The following is a 20,879-nucleotide window of genomic DNA, read 5'->3' as shown; positions in this document are numbered from 1 at the left end:
AACTCCTGAGGGATTTGTTTGTGTAGACACGTCTCATGTCGCTTAAATTACAGAACTGCATTTCAACAATCATGAATAGAAAACTCAGAGTACATTAATATCGAAGGAGACCTCAGTGGTATAATTAGGCTGGAGGAAAAGTATGAGCAATATTAATCAGACAAAACAACAAACCACTAACATTTCTGACCACGCAGTCATTCATTTGTTTTCCCTGTACAGGTAGGTGTCAATGACGTTATCCGCATATTTGAGTATCTATATGCATCATGGGTCAGAAAGAGACCCCACACACACACACACAAACACACACTAACTGGTTACATGCATATGAGGCGTTCGAGGTCTCTCTTTGCTAAACATTTAGGCTGTTTTTACACCAAGATCTCTGCGACTGTGAATTAGAGTTTGTAGGTACTGCACATGCACATGCACATGCACGTGCATATCTGTCGTTGAAGTAGTACCTCATGCAGTAGTGGACAGACATGTCCCCAGTCAACAATAATGAACATGAACTGTCTTTCTCAGAGGCCACGGCACCATTACCTTTACTGTCACTGGCTACTTATCTACTCATCACTCCCCTGTGACTCCTGATCCCTCTCAACATCGCTGGAGGAATACTAATAAAGCCGTATGTATTAAAGCTTCCAAGCCCGAATCTCTGCACTGAATGTAATGGAAATAGCTGCTCTATTGAGGAAATAAGAATTGGCGAAGAATGTGCGATACCTTAAAGATCCCTCAGCTTTCTGTACACTGAGGGTCAGTTGAGGTAATAGTGGCTTTCTCTCTGCGACGGGAGCAGGAAATTGAGCCGCCACTCCTCAGAATACCAAAGTAATCCGAGGAATAAGAAAACAGCTCTATACAAAAGACTTGGTTCCCCAGACTGCTTAAAAAATAGACGTACAATCCTACATAACACCCACTTTCTTCAATCTCTCTCTTTCTCTGTCTTCTGTCTTTCCCTCCACCCCGTCCTTTGTTTGAAGATTGTGCACATTAACCTTTCTAAACACCCTGCACATATCCACCAGAGTAGATGAATATTTAATAGGTTATTTATATGCCAATGGCACAGGATATAATTGCATTAATACAAATCGGTTGTACAGTATACAGCCTATTATAAACACCATTACTATCATCTTAAAGTAGTTACATTGTTTGTTATAAGTGCTGCAGAAATCTGCGTGGAAATAACAAGTATGAGTTGAATAATTCAAGTTATAACTTCACCATATAGTTTACATGCAAACAATATAATATACAAAAGTGGATACACCTGGATAAAATATCCTGTCTCTCTCTCTCTCTCTTTGTGTGTGTGTGTGTGTGCGTGCGTGCGTGCGAGTGTGTGTGTGTGTGTGTGTGTGTGTGTGTGTGCGCGTGTGTGCGTGTGTGCGTGCGTGGGTGTGTGTGTGCGTGCGTGCGTGTGTGCGTGCGTGGGTGTGTGTGTGCGTGCGTGTGTGTGAGTGCGTGCATTGGTGTGTGCGTGCGTGCGTGCGTGTGTGCGTGCGTGCGTGTGCGTGCGTGTGCGTGTGCGTGCGTGCGTGTGCGTGCGTGCGTGTGTGTGTAGTTACCGCAGGTTTTCTTGAGAGGTTTACAGGAAACACAAGGAGGTGTTCATTGGACCTCGGTGGGTTTGGGGGTGTTAAATGTCCATTAGGACTGCACTACATCTCTCTCCATGGTGTGATAAAGAAACCATCACTTACCAGCAGCTTGCAGCCTGTGGTGGCATCTCCTCACCGAGGCTGTGGGATGAACGTCAGAAACATAGTACCGGTAGTCATTTTAAATGTAATGTGGTTGCATTCTCTGATAATTGCACTTTTACGACTGCTCCTACACTATCTGTCCTAAAAATACATAATGATTTCATCCAAACAAAGCCCTGTTTCAGTTGAAAGCACATCAGCTCCCATGTAGCAGGGTTTATGTTTTACAACAGTCAGAAAGTGAACTGAAGGCTTTGTGAACCATTGTTGTCATCAGAGGGGTGGCCAAGCGTGGCTCATGGCAAAAGTTGATGTCCATGCACCGGTCAGAGTTTAGTAACATTATTTCCCACCGTGCTCGCATGGAACACATCAAAGAGGAGCTTTTGTGGAGTGCGAGTAAATAAAACACACCTGGAGAGATAGGAGTCATTGGACTTATATATCTGTGTGAGCCGAGACTAAAAACGTTAAATTATATTAAACATGTTTGACCTTAATGGAATGTCAAAATGAGAAAAATACTTTTATTACCACTTTACATCAAACTTTTGAGGCCACAACTATTGAAAACCTCTCAGGATTTTATTCCGACATTAGTCGTAAATATCTTTTTATATCAGATATTTCACCTGCAATTCCTTTCGGCCACATGGGGGCAGCAGTGACCGCCTGTAAACACAAACACTGACATCACCGTTTAAGTTAATATGGCTAACTTGTTAGCGGACAGTTATTTACGCATCCGAAAGACACAGAGCAACATTAGAATTCATCTGGAGTCGTCTGACAATTGGAATATTATCCAATATTCATACTCTTTTAGCTCTATTTATGATAATCGTTGACACCTGAGGGAAAGATCTGGGTTTTTTTCAAAGGCTTGATGCTTCACCAAGTTCACCAGATAGTTGCTAACCTCAGTCAGTTTTACGAAAAAGATGAGAGTGCTGATTCAGCCAAAAGAGTAAAGGTGAGGACCGTTAAAAAACATTCAACGAGAGGATGCTAAAACGCAACATAGAGCTGAGAGAAACTGTGGGGTCAGGGGATTAATTCACAAGAAAAATACTTTTTATTTCAAACTAAGTTTGCGGGAAACTATTGCATAGACAGGTGGCTGCTGATGTAATTGCCAACTAGTCTGATTTCCAGGTCACATGCGTCAAGTGCTACACACAGGTTTTAGCATTACTTCCTTAATTGGTACTTCCTCACATGTTTGTGACGTGTCCCGTCAAAATAATGAGACGGCATTCATTATTAACGATAATTCATCTTCCCATTTATAATTCATCGTCGATGAAGCCCATAGGGAGGCAGAGGCCAGGCCAGAGTTTGGTGACCCAAAACTTCATTACATGTCTCAAGATAAATGGGAAGACAACTTTCCCGTCCCTGGTGTGGGTTTGTGGCGAGTCGGTCCCATCACGGAGGCTGATGACGAGGGTGATGATGAGGATGGTGACGTGCGAAGATGTGTGTGTGCGTGTGTGTGTGTGTGTGCTGGGGAAATTAGCATTGGTCTGCGTGTTCACAGGTTTAAAAGTGTACATTAAGGTACAGCTGAGTGTGCGTAGGGCGTATATAAGAACCCTGTTGGATCTCGACACCCCTGTGCACCCCCACCTCCTCGTCCTCCCCATCCCCATCCCCATCCTGTGTAAATGAAAATGCAAGGCTATATTTGGACAGAGCTGATGTCACAAGTGGTTTGAGCGATGAGCCTATAACTGCTGGAGTTGGTTTGTGTGACAGTCTGACAAACCCTGGAGTGCTCCAGTGACAGACTGGGATCTGCTGGCTACTGGCTGACACAACAGAAAGTAAGTACTCTGACTTACTTACTATTTACAGTGTGTCTTTTAGGACCTGTGGCTGAGTCTAATTATTGTGTGTATATACACAGATGGGGTGCTACAGGAAATGAACAATAGTTTTTTTTTTTGTTGGTTTAAATAAGAAATGTTGCTAAATCTCTTCTGGTGTTTTTAATTCAAGGTTAAAAATGATTCAGTGGTAAGAAACTAAGCAGGTCTTGTTGCATTAAAAGGAATTGTGCATGAAATAATTCTGAAAAAAATGGGATTTACTATTTTAATGTAAGGATGTATCAAAAACCATCAAATATATCAATATAAATACACGTTTTACTCAGAAATATTATGTACAAAATATTATATTAAAGTTTCAATATTTCAATGAGGTAAAAACACTGAATGTAATGTATGCAACATATATATATATATATATATATATATATATATATATATATATATATATATATATATATATATATATATGAAAATCAATAGACAGAAAAAAATGGAAACTACTTTGATAATTAAAATCATCATAATTTTTCAAGCGAACATCCTAAATATTATCTGGTTCCAGCTTCTCAGTTGTGCGGATTTGCAATTTGCTTTTCTTTTTCATATGTGATAATAGTATTAGTCAAATAATTAAGGAAACAATTGGCAGATAAATTGTCAGTTGCTAGATGCATACATATTTAATACACAACAAGAAGATATTCATAACATCAGTGTTGAAGTGGTTCATGCTTGGTAGGTGCCGGTGTCATATTGTTACTGAATCATTGACCACAGCTTTAAATTAGACTGTATGTGAATTATTGATCGTATAGAATTACAAAAAATAATAATGGGGACTTATATAGAAATGACACACTTTCATGTATGTTATGACCTTATGTACTGATGATATGAATTGGTAAATGCTGTCTTTTGGCCAGGTCTTCGTAGTGAAATAAAGCTGTATTAAAAAAGTTGAATTCTGGATTGCCTCGCCCTCCGTAATAATAAATCAAACTTTGTTGTATCCTTCCTTGTTGATCCAGGTAATCTCCCTCCACCATGTATCACCTGAGGGTGCCTGTGCTTCTACTCATGCCGCTCGTGTTGCTGCGCTGCGTCACCGCCGCCCCGAGCTACAGGTAGGCGAACACACCACAAGCACAGCACGGAGCTCTTTGGTGTGGTTGTGCAACGACTCATCTAACGTTCGTGGGGCAGAGTTTAAACAGTGGTAAAGCAATTCAACTGGGCAGGTTTCAATCTGTGGATCGTATCAGATCTGAGGTCAGCAAACAAGCAGCTGCATATTAGGGAAATTGTGTCACAAGTAGCACTGTAATGTTCTGTCTGAGGAGCAGCAGGGCATTGATAAGTCTGGAGCTAGAAAGCCAATTGGGCTTTTGTGTGGGAAAGTGCTTCATTGTGCAACTCGTGTGAAGCTAAGTGCCCACTTTGTCTTCTTGCTCTCGGGACTAGTGGATGTTTTGAAGAGGCTATAGTCAGCTATCAGCATGAAACGCTTTGGACCTTTTCCATCTCTGACTCAGGTACTTCAGTCCCAGCTCATCCAGCGAGCGGGAAAGTGGTCTCCCAGACGGCTGGTTAGCTCCTGGGCTAATCTCCAACTCTTTCCTCGGCCTCGTTGCTACACGACCGCAGAGGGGGCTCACAGCGACGAACAGGTAACGCCGGCCGTGTTGATTAAATCCCCTATTACAGGAAAGAAACATTCTCTCTTTCTGTAACGTTCTGCCCTTTCTCTTATCCCCAGCCACCACATAGAGAAAAGAAAATGCAACACAGCCACCTGCGTCACCCAAAGGCTAGCAGACTTCCTGGTCCGCTCCAGTAACACCATCGGCACCGTCTACGCACCCACCAACGTGGGATCCGGCACCTACGGCAAGAGGGAGCTCCTGCAGCCTCCCAGCTTCCTGCCTCTCTAGTGCCCACTGAGGAACGTCCCAGCGCTCTGATGATGTAACCACACATCTTATGTAACAGTGATTGTGAGAATGGCGTGACTAATGGTGACTTTGTTGGTGGTGGCGATGATGATGATTACGATCAGAGTGTTCTTGTTTATTTGATCAACTTTAAGAAACAGTGCCTTTAATTTAAAACATCAAAGTTAATGTGTGTTCTTTCTTTTCTGACTGTGTGCTTGTCATGTGTCTGTTAATGCTGTTCCACACTGGCATGATGTGAATATAACGATAAATGAAGGTGAATAACAAAACAATAAATAAAAGAAAACAGATGTAAAGCCATATGAAATAAATGTTGATTTTGATAATGAAATTGTGAACGTTTTTTTTAATTTTTTTTTATCTTCTTGCATTTTAAAAATGACATATTATGGCAAATGCATGCAGGAGCTATGAGTTGTTAGTACTCCGCCTGTATTACATTTTGGTAACCAGCTCCTCAGTCCTCATTCAGTCCTCATCCCTAGCTCAGCTTGGGATGAGGACTGAATGGGAAAGAGCGAGCTAAAGAGTCTTGGGTCCGAACCAAGAAAGGGTTCAACAGATAACCCCCAATGTGTCCTGTTTACACTACAGTGTTTGTACAGATTAGCACATTACTGACCCAAGTGCAGCTGTCAACACCATGGACAGCACCTTGTAACTCCATGCAAAACATCGTTGATTTGAGAACTGTATCATAACACTGGTAAACACAGAAGATAAGGATTGCACTGGTGTAGTATAACTTCATTATTGATTGTCAGAGAGCGTTTGAGACTAAACACAAGGTATTGGTGTCTCAGCGCAGTGCATGCTGCAGTCTTAATGTGATCTCTTATATATTTCCACCGTGCGACCAAAAATGTACTGTAGCAGTTTGTGCAGAACACGCAGGGGGACTTTATGAAAGAAGGATAATCCACCTGGAGCTCCAGATAAGACCGACTTCTTCTGCGCTGACAGCTAACTGTTAGACAAGGACTTTATATTTTTTATTTCAGAAACCTAAATATACAGGATACATGTATACAGAAAAAAACTGTTGCACCAAAGGTTACAAGAGCTCCCCATACATTTCTCAAATGAGGCTTTTTGGGAACAGCTTTCAATTTACTTTGGGTATGCCTTGGATGGGCATTTTACGCTAATTTTACAGGAGTGGGAAGAGGTTAGATAAATATAAGAACTTTATTGTTATCGAAGACAGGTTTAAACTTTGCCGGTTACCTATTCATTTGGACTCAAATCTTTGGAGAAAGAGACAGAGAAATGAAGATGGAGCTGAAGTTTAAACTTCCACAGAAGTCCACGGCACTTCAATGTAGATTAACTGTTCACCTACTTATTAAGTAACGCCTTCATTATTCCTGGCGGTTTATTAATTATTTTACAATGTCTGACAGTTAAACAACAAATCCATGTCCCTTGTCATATTGAACATTCAACAATCATGCCTAATCATGCCACTGGCTTGTGCATGTATGATAACATATGTATACAGTACATACACCTGACACCCAAATACTGTAATGGTAAAATAAGTGAATGAAGCCAATATATATATAGTGTCTTTGAACCACCACTTTTTTGATAAACACGGAGATTAGAATCAGGTAGGTTTAATGTAATTATTATTTATTTATTATCTTTTCTCACTGCCACCATTTGACCTGAGATCAGACAGAGTTCTTGTTGGATGCAGCACATCTTCATCAACCAAAACTGAGAGCTGGTCACACTCAGGACTCAGGTATGCAGTGTGATAGAGGAGCATAGGAGGAGAAGAAGTATGGGGCCAAATCCAGGCCAATTGTTTTATTCGTTTGAAAAAAACATTTTCACCTAAAGATTAAAGTTTTAATCTTGAACTTTGAAAAATTCCACAATGTATTCGAAAAAAAAGTGTATGAAAAGTCTTGTTGGGTTAAAATATAATGTTGATTCAGTTCTGTTCATTTTTCAGTAGCAGGTTTTTTACAGTTACAAATCTTATTTATTCAGGTTTAAATCTTTTTTTCAGGTACAGTTATTTTTTACACTTTCAGATCGTTCTGTTTCAGGTTCAGACTTTTGGCTGGGATCTGGTGTGGAGGGCGTGGTATCAACTACAGGGGCGTGGCATCATGAGTGACAGCACAGAGAAGGCTGAGGACCTGCTTCAACTACGTTGCCTTCAGGAAGCGTGGGTACCAAAAGAGTCATGATTCAATACTTTTTATACGCCAGATTCACGTGATTGGCACTAAACAAAATGTATGCTAGTGACAAAGTTATGTTTAGCAATCTCTTTTAGACTTTACTTGATATGAATGACGCAAATAGCAGCAATGACACGAATGTCGGAGCGGCACGAATGAAGCGTCGCGAATGAAACGGTGTGAATGAAGCGGCGCGAATGAAGCAGAGCAGCGCAAATGAAGCGGAGTAGCGCGAATGACATGAATGAAGCGGCGCGAATATGGCTGCGCGAATACAGCTGGGCGAATACAACGACGTGAATACAACGACGTGAATACAACGACGTGAATACAACGACGTGAATACAACGACGTGAATACAACGACGTGAATACAACGATGTGAATACAACGACGTGAATATAACGGCGCGAATATAACGGCGCAAATGAAGCGCCGCTAATGAAGCGGCGTGAATGAAGCGGCGTGAATGAAGCGGCGTGAATGAAGCGGCGTGAATAAAGCGCCGCGAATATAGCGCCGCGAATATAGCGCCGCGAATATAGCGCCGCGAATATAGCGCCGCGAATATAGCGGCGCTATAATAAATAATAAAGTGTGTATGAAGAGGCACGAATAAAGTTGAGCGAATCAAGCGGAGCACAGCAGATCAAGCGCAGCGGATCAAGCGGAGCGGATCAAGCGGAGCGGATCAAGCGGAGCGGATCAAGCGGCGCGGATATAGCGCCGCGGATATAGCGCCGCGGATATAGCGGTGCGGATAGATATAGCGATGCGTCTATAGCGACGCGTCTATAGCGGCGCGGATATAGCAGCGCGGATATAGCAGCGCAAATACAGCTGGATGAATACAACTGGATGAATACAACTGGACGAATACAGCGGCGCGAATACAGCGGCGCGAATACAGCGGCGCGAATGAAGCGGCGCGAAAAATATAGCGCCGCAAATATAGCGCCGCAAATACAGCGGCGCAAATATAGAGGCGCAAATATAGCGGCGCAAATATAGCGGCGCTATAATAAAAGTGAGAATGAAGAGGCACGAATGAAGTTGAGCGGTTCAAGCGGAGCAAGCGGTGCGAATATAGCGGTGCGAGTATAGCGGTGCGAATATAGCGGTGCGAATATGCGAATATGCGAATATAGCGGCGCGAATATGCGAATATGCGAATATAGCGGCGCGAATATAGCGGCGCGAATATAGCGGCGCGAATATAGCGGCGCGAATATAGCGGCGCGAATATAGCGGCGCGGATATAGCGGAATGAAGCTCAGCGAATGAAGCGGCGCGGATGAAGCGCCGCGAATGAAGCGCCGCGAATGAAGCGCCGCGAATGAAGCGGCACAAGTATCGAATCATGACTCTTTTGGTACCCACGCTTCCTGAAGGCAACGTAGTTGAGGCAGGTCCTCAGCCACGCCAGATGTCCCGGCCACCACCTGAACCTGAAAAAAAAGATCTGGAAGTGTAAAAAAGAACTGAACCTGAAAAAAAGATCTGGAAGTGTAAAAAAGAACTGAACCTGAAAAAAAGATTTGAACCCCGATTCAAAACTGTAAAAAATAAAGATTGAAAGATCTGCTACTGAAAAATTAAAAAAATATATTTTATAAAAATGTAAGAAAAGGACTGAATCAAGATCATATTCAACCCAACACAACCTTTCATAAACTTATTTTTCTTTCGAATACATTGTTGACTCGTTCAAAATTCAAGACCAAAACATGAATTTTCAATTTCAAATCTTCTTTCAAAAGAACAAAACGACTGGCCTGGATTAGACTTCATGCTTCTTCCCCTCCTATCCTCCTCTATCACACTGCAGACCTGAGTCCTGCTGTTTGAAGTGTGCACGGTGGAGGTGATGGTCAGAGGGGACGCTGCTCCGTTACGGTGGGTGGAGCAGATTTTTTTCTAACCCTCTTTCTCTTATGATTGGACAGTCAGAGTCGTCATCATCAGCCATCTTTCTTTTGACGCTTGGTGAGAACCAACTGCTGCTGCTTGAGGTGGTTTCTCCGGATCCTGTTTCTTTCATCATCTTGATGATGAGCACAGTGTCCTCTATAATTTAATGAATAGGAGGTTAACATTAAATATTTTTGCAAATATACTTTGTAAACTGACTGATAATGATGTGAGTGATGGTGGCGAGCCTACCTGAGCCATCCATACTGGACCCTTTTTGACGGATGAGGGGTCTCATTTTCATCATGAACTTTTCTTTTCACCCCTGTATTGACTGAACCCGAGGTCTGGGTAGTAGAGCAGGGATGAGGGTTGATGTCTTGGGGCTGGCTTAGGGCGCCTCTCTCAGCAGTAGCAGAAGGAAGGTTCTGCTGGACGGGATGGGGGTTCCCTGAGGATGACTGCTGCAGAGACCCACCCACAGCTTTCCCACTGTCAGTAGTCCGGTTCTGACCGAGGTCCATTGTCTCAAAACAAGACCGTACACTGCAAACAAATTACGAATTACATGAATAAACTTCCACATTCAGATAAAGTAAGATAGATATCAATCAATACAAGTGTAATAACTGAAATCTCACCATTGACTTACTAGGAGCTGAGATGGTATCTGCTGACCATGTGGTGCATGCTGGTGAATTGATGCTGGAGCACCTGACGGGGTGTGAGTCTCTTTGCAGCATTGAGCTCAAGCATCCGTCTGAGGATGTCCCCAAAGAGAAGCCTGTCATTCGATTCTCAAACTTTATCAGCTTGGTTGAAGATTCAAAATGCAAAAGTGAAGGTTTTCGAGGTTGAGGTATCTCTTGTTGTTCTCTCTGTGGGTTTTTGAAGGTACTGATCACAACATTGGCTCACTCCAGCTTGAGTGTTGTACGTTCTGTTCTATGACCCACGTTGGTTCCGTGATACAATTCCATTTCACAGAACCACATTCTAAACTCACCTTTGATCATAATTAGGCTCTGATAATAATAATAATTGTATTTATAATGATAATTTATAATGATAATTAAATTAATGCTAAATTAGGCTCATAATGGTTAAATACAAAGTTATTATGATATTCACTCTATTATAAGCCAGACTTGGTGGATGCAACCCTTTACTCGTACAGAACACACACATTTTAGTACCATGGTATCTGACTCAATTCTTTGAGAAAAACAATAATACTTGTAGAATATCTGCATTATGGAGACAATCAACACATGTTTAACAGATAATTCAGATATACACATACTATACATATCTTTAATGTATTACAAGGCCTCAAATGTACCACAATTATCAATTTAAGGGCCCCCAATTTAACATTGTTGTGGCGCATTAACCTAAGATTTAATCTCAACTGCACCGAAAGCAGCAGAAACGTCACTTGAAGTTTCCAATTCCAGGCAGCAGAATTTGTGAAACCACTATTAACATATCACCACCTTTTAAGTTGTTATAGCGATCTTGTAAAGAAACAGTTGACTCTTTAGACATCCAGCAGAGAGTGACATTTTCATTAATTTGTCCAATATGCACACTAAAATTAGGCATTCAAAAGAAAAAACACAATTGTAGAGCGCAGTTATTTTGGCATTTTTATCATCCATTCATTGCAATTAATTCACAGCAAAACATTTTTTATTTTTAGTTCATACAGCTGTAGTATACCAGCCAACGTGTGATTTGCCAGATAGAGTTAAAACAGCTTGGAGAAGCCGCCAAGATTGATGGACCTGAAACTCAATGTGGCTCGGGGCCACCGCTGGTGCTGTCGCCTCATAGGAGGGCCACTTCAACGTTCAAGTCCAACAAGAAAGTGCAATATTTTTGAAAACATATTTTCATCATACTCAACAAAAAAATGCAACGAGCAGTTTCTATACATATTTATAGCAGTTTTTAACAGTGCAAATATCCATCCATCCATTTTCAATACCGCTTATCCTCATTAGGGTCGCGGGGGCGTTGGAGCCAGCTACAGTGCAAATATATTTTCCTTAAATTATTTTACATTACTTATTGAAACATTGCACCGAACCAACAAATGCAATCCTGACTACATTTGTACTTTGTTCTATTTCTGCCGGCGGGATTCAAAAGTATGTTTTCTTTAAACATTCGCCAACACTACACTGTTTATCCTAGCATGAAGCTATTAAATAAATTAATTATTCTCAGATTTTCATCATTCCTTGAACATCATGTTCAACAAACACTTCCTTTAGTAAAAGCAACCAAAATGTAATATAAAAATGTAATATAAAACATTTTACTCTACATGTTTCATTTAAAATCTCGCCTAAAATATAATGGTCGGTAGAATGGTACTACAGTTAAATTTAGAATGAGTAGAAATGTATTTTGTCTTTAAATTTTCATTAGCACTCATGCATGTGTTGCTTTTTCTCAGGACACTGACGATAAAGAAAGAGTGCTCAGAGGTGCGTCTGTTGCCATCCTCACCGTCATAGAAGATGATGACGCTGCCTCATCACCAAATGTGCGAGATGTAGCGGTGGTGTTGGAAGGGACCATTGTTCTTCGTGACCTACCAGACCTCTCTACGGCCTTTGCATACCTCTTTGGCCTACTGTATGCCATGAACATTGATTACCCAAAGGAGATGAGGTATCCCTTTGAAGCCATTCAAACTGTCATTTTCGAGCTTGGCTCTCGATGCTCGCAGTGGATACGTTCTCTGAAAACCAAGCTTTTGCTTTAAATATTATTGGGGAAGCCAGGCAGGACCTAAATCCTTTTGTTTTTGTTTTTGTTTTAGTGCCTTGTTAGTTCTCATGTTTAAGCATGTAAGTCACCTTTGTCTCTGGAAGAGATTCAGAGAACTTGTGGAAATGTCAGTTGCCAGTTCACAATAGGGACATATCCAGTGTTTTAACTATTCTAGTTCATTGTACTCAGGTATAAGTTAAGTTAATGTACATGCAAACATTTTAAGTCTGCAAGTCCTCTAGCTGTAAAATAGACATGTATGGATTTGTGAATTCCAGTTTCCCAAAAATCTCATGTTGATGATCAATTCGCAATTGGCTCTATTTATGTCTTTGTATTTCATTGTAGATCCTAGTAGATCAGAGTATTACTGCCACGTCAAGTTTAGATTGATTGCAGTACAATACTTTCACAAGATTTGTGGAAGTGTCAGTTGCCAGTTCACAAGAGGTGCTGACATATTTGTAGAATTTCAGTGTATGTATAACTGTTAGTGGGCTAGTTCATTGTGGTTAGAGCTCATGGAAAACTTACACTTGTACAGCCACTTGACTATGTTGAGGTGGTTATGGCGAGGTAGTTGTAATGTGTTTCACATTACAACTACCTCGCCATACAAGTGTAAGTTTTCCATGAGCTTTGACCAAAATGAACTAGCCCAGTAACAGTTACACTGTTACATAGATACACTGAAATTCTACAAATATGTCAGCACCTCCAAACTGACCTCCATTATTGTGTACGTTTACCTCATGTTCAAAACCTGTTTACCAAGTTTAAATAAACAATGTTTTAACTAACTTTGAGCCGTGTGCACTTTTATTATATTTATTGTATTTATAGAGAATTTCTTTAATACAAATCCAGCAACATACATTTTCATTGAGTTATCAAGGAGAAGTCCTATCTTACTGAAGCAGTAATTATATGTTTATTCAACAAGTATATCTGTGTTTGTTGAAGGTCGAAATACATTGCGTTGAAACGATAATTTTATTGTTAGCCTCAAAAGAATATCATAATTCCGTGAACAAGAAAATCTAAGTTGGCAAAACTCTTCTATTGATTTGTAATTTAAAAGTTCTATCTCACTGAATCAAGAATTGTACATTTATTCAACACGTATATCTGTGTTTGTTTAAGGTAGAAATACATGGCACTGAAACAAGAATGTTTTTTTTTTCAGGAATGTCCTAATTAAGTGAACAAGAAAATTTAAGTTGGCAGAACTTTTGTCTAAACTTAGAAATCTTAGTTAAGTCAACTACTGTCGTCAAAAGTTGATATATATATATATATATATATATATATATATATATATATATATATGTTGCATACATCATAAACAAACACCATTTGTCCAAATTCTTAAATATTAGTGATCACAGTACTGTATTCCACATAGCCATGTGTTGCCTTCCTGTGGTTATTCAGGGCATCCTAATGAAAATCAAGAGGGGAGGTGTGACGCACAGCATTAACCTGTGTTTGATTACCAGTGACCCAATCATCTCAGACACTGACATCAAAACTCCCATCCATGGTTACCACCGGCATAAAAGGTTTTTCAAAAATAGAACGAGTGCCGGCTTTAGCTGATGAATCCCAAAACAATGCAGCCATTATCCGACAAACACCTCGACTGAGAATGGGGATCGTGTCAAGATCTGTCGTTTACTTCATGTAAAATCACAAATGGCACCGTACTTCAACTGTTATCCGGTGGTGAGTTGTTTATCGCTGCAGTAATGGCAGTGGATAACTGTTTTGATGGAATATTAGATCTGATTCCTGACACGGCGACCACATTAATGTTTGACATTACAGAGACAATTGTGATCCAAATATAAACAAGAGGGTCTTCCTATACCACCAGAGTTCAAAACTGAGAACTTTAACCTACTCCCACTGCAAAATTGATGTACATGTGTTGTATTGCAGTGACTAGAACTAGACAACAAATAAATCAACATCAGGTAACATTGTCTGATTCTAGCAATAATATCCTTTTTTTGCCAAATGTTTCTCTGAAAGACTGAATATACTGCTCTGTATATGGAGTAACTTATTCATTCCGTATATATTTATCTTTTACCTCATATTCACCCATGACTGTAAATGATAGGCATTTAAAACAGTTAAATTACTTGGCCATTGAAGGGGGTTCTAATTATAATTTGTGATATCAGAATTGGCCTATATGTTCAAATAGCATTGACAAATGCACAAAATGAGTTTTTAATCATGCAGGTCTTAGTAGTCTGGGTACACAGGGACAGAATTAACCCTAATATAACTAGCACTGCATATATTAGAGAGATATTTAATACATGAAATGCTGTTGTACAGTTTGCTCACAAACAAAAACGTTGTATTAAATATAATGACCACATGGCCCTGCACAGAGTTGGCTGTAAATCAGATGCATTGATGGAAGGGAAGCTCTGTTTTTGGTCAAGAAGTTAAAAAAAACATACCGTCTTTTTTAAAAATCACTTAGATGTAATTTAATGGCATTGTTCTGTGTGAGTGTCCCAGCCATGGCAGGGTGACAGGGAGCACTTACACAATGCTCTAGCAGGATCCTGAAACTAAACCAGCTAAACGTCCATGGCATCCAGGCATTATTATTTTTTTCAAAATTATTCCTTTTAACCTGTATGTATTTACGTGTATGCCTTTAAGCATGATAGAGACAATCATATCAAATGTTTCCACTTTAGTAGTCAATCATACTGACAAAAACAACGGAACCAACAAAATCAAGCGTTGACAGCAATATATGATGTCGTCACTATGAGATGTGTTTGCTTCCATAGACTTATAGTGTCTCTCAAAGCGCTTCCCTCAGTGTGTACACTTGGAGAACCTCCCTGCGGCTCGCCGTAGTTATTTGTAAACACGGAAGTTACGTTCCCTCTGTGCTCTGTTGTCATGTGCTAAGGGACATTTTGATAATCTTTCTATCACAGGAATTTTCTTCGAGCATTTAAACACTCTAACCATTTATATGTTGGTCTTAAATGTTTGTCAACGTGTCCCAGCAGAGAGAAGAAATATATACAACCACCATTTTGTCTAAAAATGCAAAGAGAGCTCGTGTTAGCTTGATATCGTTAGCTTTGCAATTGTGTATAAAGAATGGCAGCTAGAAAAGAGAAGACATTTAGGTTTATGATCGTAGGAGGTGGCATCGCGGGTGTGACATGTGTTGAGCAGGTGAATTATGAATTGTTGTCTACACAGAATACATCTATGAACCTAGCATGGTAGTTAGGCTCTTCTACTGTAGTAATTACATGTCCTATAGCTACGAAGCATTAACCTTAATCTTCATCGACAGCTGTCATCCCAGATTCCGTCAGCTGACGTGGCTCTGATTACAGCAGGTCCCCATATCAAGGCAGTTACCAACTATAAACAGGTCAGGAGGATGATGATGTTGATGGAATTCAGGGGAAACTAAAAACTGACAGGGTTTGCTTCCCACGTAGTCTCTCATACAATGAATGAATGTTTATCGGATCATAACATTGTTTTGTGTTTTATGGACATACTCTGGTTTGTATTAATATGTCAAACACCTGTCTTTCAACACATTGTGCATTTGATATTATGTCCCCTTTACTTGTGTTGTCCTTGGCAAGGTGTCCAAGACTCTGGAAGAGTTTGATGTTGAGGAGCGACCATCCAGTGTTTTGGCGGAGAAGTTTCCCAACCTTACTATCATCCACTCTGCTGTGAAATCCCTTTGCACACAATCACATGTAAGTAGCTGTTTTGCAGAGTTTAATAGAAACCGATAGCTCTTGATAGTGTGCATACAAATAATCATGTTTTATGTTATGTTATGCTGTGTTGAGATAACATGGTGTTTGGTATTCTAGAGGTAATACGAAATGGTGACTGTTATTAATATGTGTACTAACTTACAACTTTAACTCATAAACCAACCATGCTGTAATTCCCTATTAGTTGTGTACTGATTATAATGTTATAATTGCAATATAATTCAGACTGACTTCCTGCAACACATCTCAACAAAGGATTTTTGGTGACCATTATCTGTCTACTATCGCCACCCTGTGGACATGCGGTTACATTACGTCATCAAAGTACAGTATAATAATACTGTGATGAGACTAAGAGTATTATGTCCAAAATCCAACACCAGTGTGTGAAAAGCAACACAACTTTACCAAAGTGAGAAGAGAGAAGCTCAAGTCAAAGCTTGATGCGAAAAGGAATCTCTACTTCCCTTTCTTCTTTCTATTTGCAGTCTGTGGAAACTGCAGACGGACGGGTATTCGGTTATGAGAAGCTGTGTATCTGCGGCGGGGGCAGACCCAAGCTCCTAACCTGGGACAACCCTTATGTCCTGGGGATACGGGATACAGACAGCGCCCAGGTACAATCCCATCTCTCTTGGTGTTGGCATTGTTATTGAGAATCATTAAGATACTAGATAAACAAGTAACAACAATAATGCTTTCAGCTATATTTTGTTTTTGCTGCATTTACTTCCTTCCATTTATTCCGGTGAATGTGATGTTTCTAATAAGCTAGAGTAAATTCCTCTGGACCGTGGCTCTGTGTGGAAAAGTACATCCAGTCTTTGTAAATGAGAACTAGTTCTCAATTGGCTTATCAGGTTAAATAAAGGTCAAATTCAAAAAATTATAAAATGCTGAGTAGTTTTCCATGTTTTTGTGTTTCAGGATCTCCAGAAGCAGTTATCCAGAGCAAAGAGAATTGTTGTTGTTGGCAACGGTGGGATTGCACTGGAATTAGTGTAAGTGAACTACAACCTAAATACTGAAACAAAAGTTTCATTTATTACTTTTTAGGACACATGGGATTGGGTTCCTATGTTACATATTCCATATTGAAATGAAGATGTTCACGTTTTTTCAACTGAAGAGCATTGAGCCGACATGAAAGCCCTTCATAAAACACTCTCACCACGTTCAGAGATTATTCACTCTGTCTCTGAACATCTTCCCTTTAGGTATGAAGTGGAGGGCTGCGAGGTGATCTGGGCTGTGAAGGACAAGGCCATAGGAAACCCCTTCTTTGACGCCGGGGCAGCACAGTTCTTCATTCCATCACTGGAGGTGGACAAACCAGAAAGAGCTGCTCCGTGTAAGAGAACTCGCTACACCACAGAGGAACCAGAACCAGGAGCGTCCCAGACCTTCACAGCAGGTCTTCATATTAGTTCTATTCCAATGTATTACACGCAAATAACCTCTTTTTCTCTCCTGCTACAGTAGCATCTGTCCCAAGATGATCATACTGTTGTTTTTGTGTGGGAATTCCCAGATAGGAACGCACGAAGGCGCGGTTCTGGTCCTACAGAGGCTGGCAGTGCCCTCGGTCCAGACTGGCACGAGGGGATAGTTTTACGAGGAGCCGAGCAGGTGAGATAGCGGGTGCATCCTCAAGCATGGAGGTCTGCTTGGGAAGTCTATTTGTGTAGATACATCTTGTCCTTCTGTTGTGTTAAACCTTCCTCCTCTCTTCCGGGCTCACTTCTCTCTGCTGGCATGGGCTTAGGTTTCCCGCAGAGTTTCATTGGAATACCAGTGTGAGGTGGAAAAGATCTTCACCTCGGCGGAGCTGCTCGATTCCCCTCAGCAAACAATCGGAGCAGAGAATGGTGAGAACCAGACCGGCGGCTCGGACGTGACTTGTGACTCGTCCTTTCCTCACTCCCTTTGTCTCCTCCTCCAACTTTTCACCCCTTGAGCTTTTCTCTCTTCTCAGAAGGATCCTGGCCAGTTTACATCCAGCTGACGAATGGCAAAACATTTGGCTGTGATTTTGTCGTCAGTGCCACTGGTGTCGTGCCAAACGCTGAGCCATTTCTCCATGGCAACAATGTGAGTTCTCTCACCCCTGTGAAACACAAATTCATATTTGCTTCGGGGTAATTTTGTACATCCTGTTGTTTCGTATTCATCACATGGTCACAGTTAGAAAAGCACATCAAGTGGCAAATCAGGACTAAATTGGTTCTTCGACTATTAGATCTGCCATTGTATAAACTCTTTTATCGCTACAACACTCAAAATGAATGTGCACTTTTACAGGAAAGAGTTTGCAACACACTTTGTTTCACCTGTTTGTGAACATATAGTGTTAATTGGTTCGTAATGATGATTTGTTTTTTTAGTTTGCACTGGCAGACGATGGCGGCCTGCAGGTAGACGACCACATGATGACATCAGAGCCAGATGTGTATGCTGCAGGAGACGTGTGCACTGCATGCTGGGAACACAGCGCACTGTGGCAGCAGGTAGACTAAGTGTCAAATCATTGCATGCCAACCTGTGTTATTCCTCAGTCGTTGCATCTTTAGAAGCTACAGTACATAGGATAGTGCCTGATTGCAAATTATTAAAAGCCACCGAACTGATTTTGTTGTCAGTCATCAAAACACATTGTGTCATTTACACACAGACTGTCCAGAGTAATTTATACATACTGTACTAAAATAGGTATGGAAACTTTTAAAATATACAATATTCTGACTTATTTTAGCATGTAAAAAAGCCAGTTTGTCTTGAAATGAGTCAGTTTGACAATCAAGAAAATTGGCTTGTTTCAGTGCCCTGGCACTGGTGGGAGAGCTGGTCGAGTACATTTCATCAGGGTGTCAGAAGAGTCCATATAATAAGGTTGATGCATGAAGACTGAGAGTGGTTAGGGTCAGGGTAAGCATAATGGGAGCAGAGTAAGACGTTCAGAGGTCTACAGAAGAGCAGCGTTATACTTCCTCTCTAGCTCTGAATCTTATCCTGTGTGTGTGTGTGTGTGTGTGTGTGTGTGTGTGTGTGTGTGTGCGCGCACAGATGCGTTTGTGGACGCAGGCCCGTCAGATGGGCTGGTACGCCGGCCGCTGCATGGCGGCACACATGTTGTCAGAACCAATAGAATTGGACTTCTGCTTCGAACTCTTCTCGCACATTACCAAATTCTTCAACTACAAGGTGCGTGACATTTTACTGCTCCGGGGGGAGGAGTGCTGAAGTCGTTTGAATAATAACTAACATGTTAACCATCTACTGTGCAAGTTATTATTACACGTTACTTCCAAGACCCTTCAAGGTCATTTCACAGCGCTGCCACTTAGTGGCTCAGTCACACTGTGCATTTAGACGACTTCCTCTCTGCTGGCCATTCCACAGGTGGTCCTGCTGGGGAAGTTCAATGGGCAGGGGCTGGGCCCCGACCAGGAGCTGCTGCTCCGCTGCACCAAAGGCCGGGAGTATGTCAAGGTGATACTGACGAGTGTGTGTGTTACCCTATCCAGTGTTTTGTTTTTTTTAAACAGCGCCACACTAATTTGTGGCTCATTTGATTCACTTACATAATAAAACCATTTACTTTATACACAAATGAATGCCTGTTATGTAACTACTCTCAAAGTCACATGTTAATGTGGGTGCGGCTTATGCCATATAACCGCAACAGCCTGTTTTTGAGTCCAGCCTTGCATGTCATACTCTCTCTCTCTCTCTCTCCCTCCCTCTCTCTCTCTCCTTTTCTACAATGTCATCTGTCAAATAAAGAAGAAATGCCACAAAAATGCTTTCAGACATTCTTGGAGTAGCCAGTGGCATTTGGAATATGTCCCATTTGAATTTGTTGTAGCTGTGTGAAAGAAACCATTGTTTATCTGTGGTTATGATTTACTGCTGCTCATGAGCCCGAAGCAAAACCGGATCAGCTGATTGTGTGTTCAACTTGTGAAGGAGCAGCGTCTGTGGATGCCATCAGAATGATTTCATCCACCACTGGAGAAGCAACTGATCCAGCATCCGATCTCACTCCATTTACCCCTGTGTGACTGTTCCAGGTCGTTCTCAGTGGAGGTAGGATGGTGGGAGCAGTGCTGATCGGGGAAACCGACCTGGAAGAGACCTTTGAGAACCTGATCCTCAACCAGATGGATCTGACCCCTTACGGAGAGGAGCTGCTCAACCCCAACATTGATATTGAAGATTACTTCGACTGATTATGAGGGGTTTGATTCAGCCACGTGTTGAGCCTGAAGAATGTCTTAAAGGCATGAAATGTGCATTCTGTCAAGTGTCCAATTATTATTTATTTCTTTTGGCATTGAGAAGAAGCTGTCTGATGAAGTAGCAATTATCTTGGTTCTTATCAAGACACTTGTCAATTAAAGAATATATTTTGTCTTTCAAATAAATTATTTTTTTAAACCAAGTGTCTACAATACAATACAATACAATAGCAGAGCAGGACATATTACATTTAAGAAAATTAATTATATGAGGAATAGTTGCACGTACATATATGGGATATGTTCAGCAATACAGGGTGGTAAAGAAAGACAATCCTGTTGTTGCTATGTTGTCTTAGTGATTCTCGATCACATTTCAACCTAAATAGCCACTATGGCTCCTCCTGTGCCTCAGCAGGTGTTATAACAATAGCCATTATC

At 41.0% G+C, this 20,879-nt stretch overlaps 2 protein-coding genes across 3 annotated transcripts; both read left to right on the top strand.

Annotated features, from left to right (window-relative positions):
- The first annotated feature begins 3,501 nt into the window (after positions 1–3,501).
- LOC117726390 (calcitonin gene-related peptide 2) lies at positions 3,502–5,493 on the top strand. The gene is made up of 4 exons (XM_034526638.1): positions 3,502–3,553; positions 4,591–4,686; positions 5,095–5,229; positions 5,319–5,493. Exons 2-4 carry the CDS (start codon positions 4,607–4,609, stop codon positions 5,491–5,493), a joined length of 390 nt encoding a protein of 129 aa, XP_034382529.1. The 5' UTR covers positions 3,502–3,553; positions 4,591–4,606.
- A 9,795-nt stretch (positions 5,494–15,288) lies between these two features.
- On the top strand, positions 15,289–20,656 carry pyroxd1 (pyridine nucleotide-disulphide oxidoreductase domain 1). 2 transcript variants are annotated; one of them, XM_034526804.1, is made up of 13 exons: positions 15,289–15,628; positions 15,753–15,833; positions 16,057–16,176; positions 16,689–16,817; positions 17,128–17,201; positions 17,418–17,614; positions 17,732–17,829; positions 17,966–18,068; positions 18,179–18,291; positions 18,585–18,707; positions 19,264–19,401; positions 19,600–19,689; positions 20,271–20,656. In XM_034526804.1, the coding sequence occupies exons 1-13, from the start codon at positions 15,551–15,553 to the stop codon at positions 20,427–20,429; spliced, it is 1,503 nt and encodes a 500-aa protein (XP_034382695.1). In that variant the 5' UTR covers positions 15,289–15,550; the 3' UTR covers positions 20,430–20,656. The 2 variants fall into 2 exon arrangements, with proteins under 2 accessions (XP_034382695.1, XP_034382694.1); XM_034526803.1 differs by having other exon boundaries at positions 18,176–18,291; positions 20,271–20,654.
- The last annotated feature ends 223 nt before the right edge of the window (positions 20,657–20,879 follow it).

This window comes from Cyclopterus lumpus, chromosome 23, assembly GCF_009769545.1.
Source record: "Cyclopterus lumpus isolate fCycLum1 chromosome 23, fCycLum1.pri, whole genome shotgun sequence".
In the NCBI taxonomy this organism is placed as follows: Eukaryota; Metazoa; Chordata; class Actinopteri; order Perciformes; family Cyclopteridae; genus Cyclopterus; species Cyclopterus lumpus.
The sequence above is the reverse complement of the archived record's forward strand: the minus strand, read 5'-3'. Positions and strand labels throughout refer to the sequence as shown.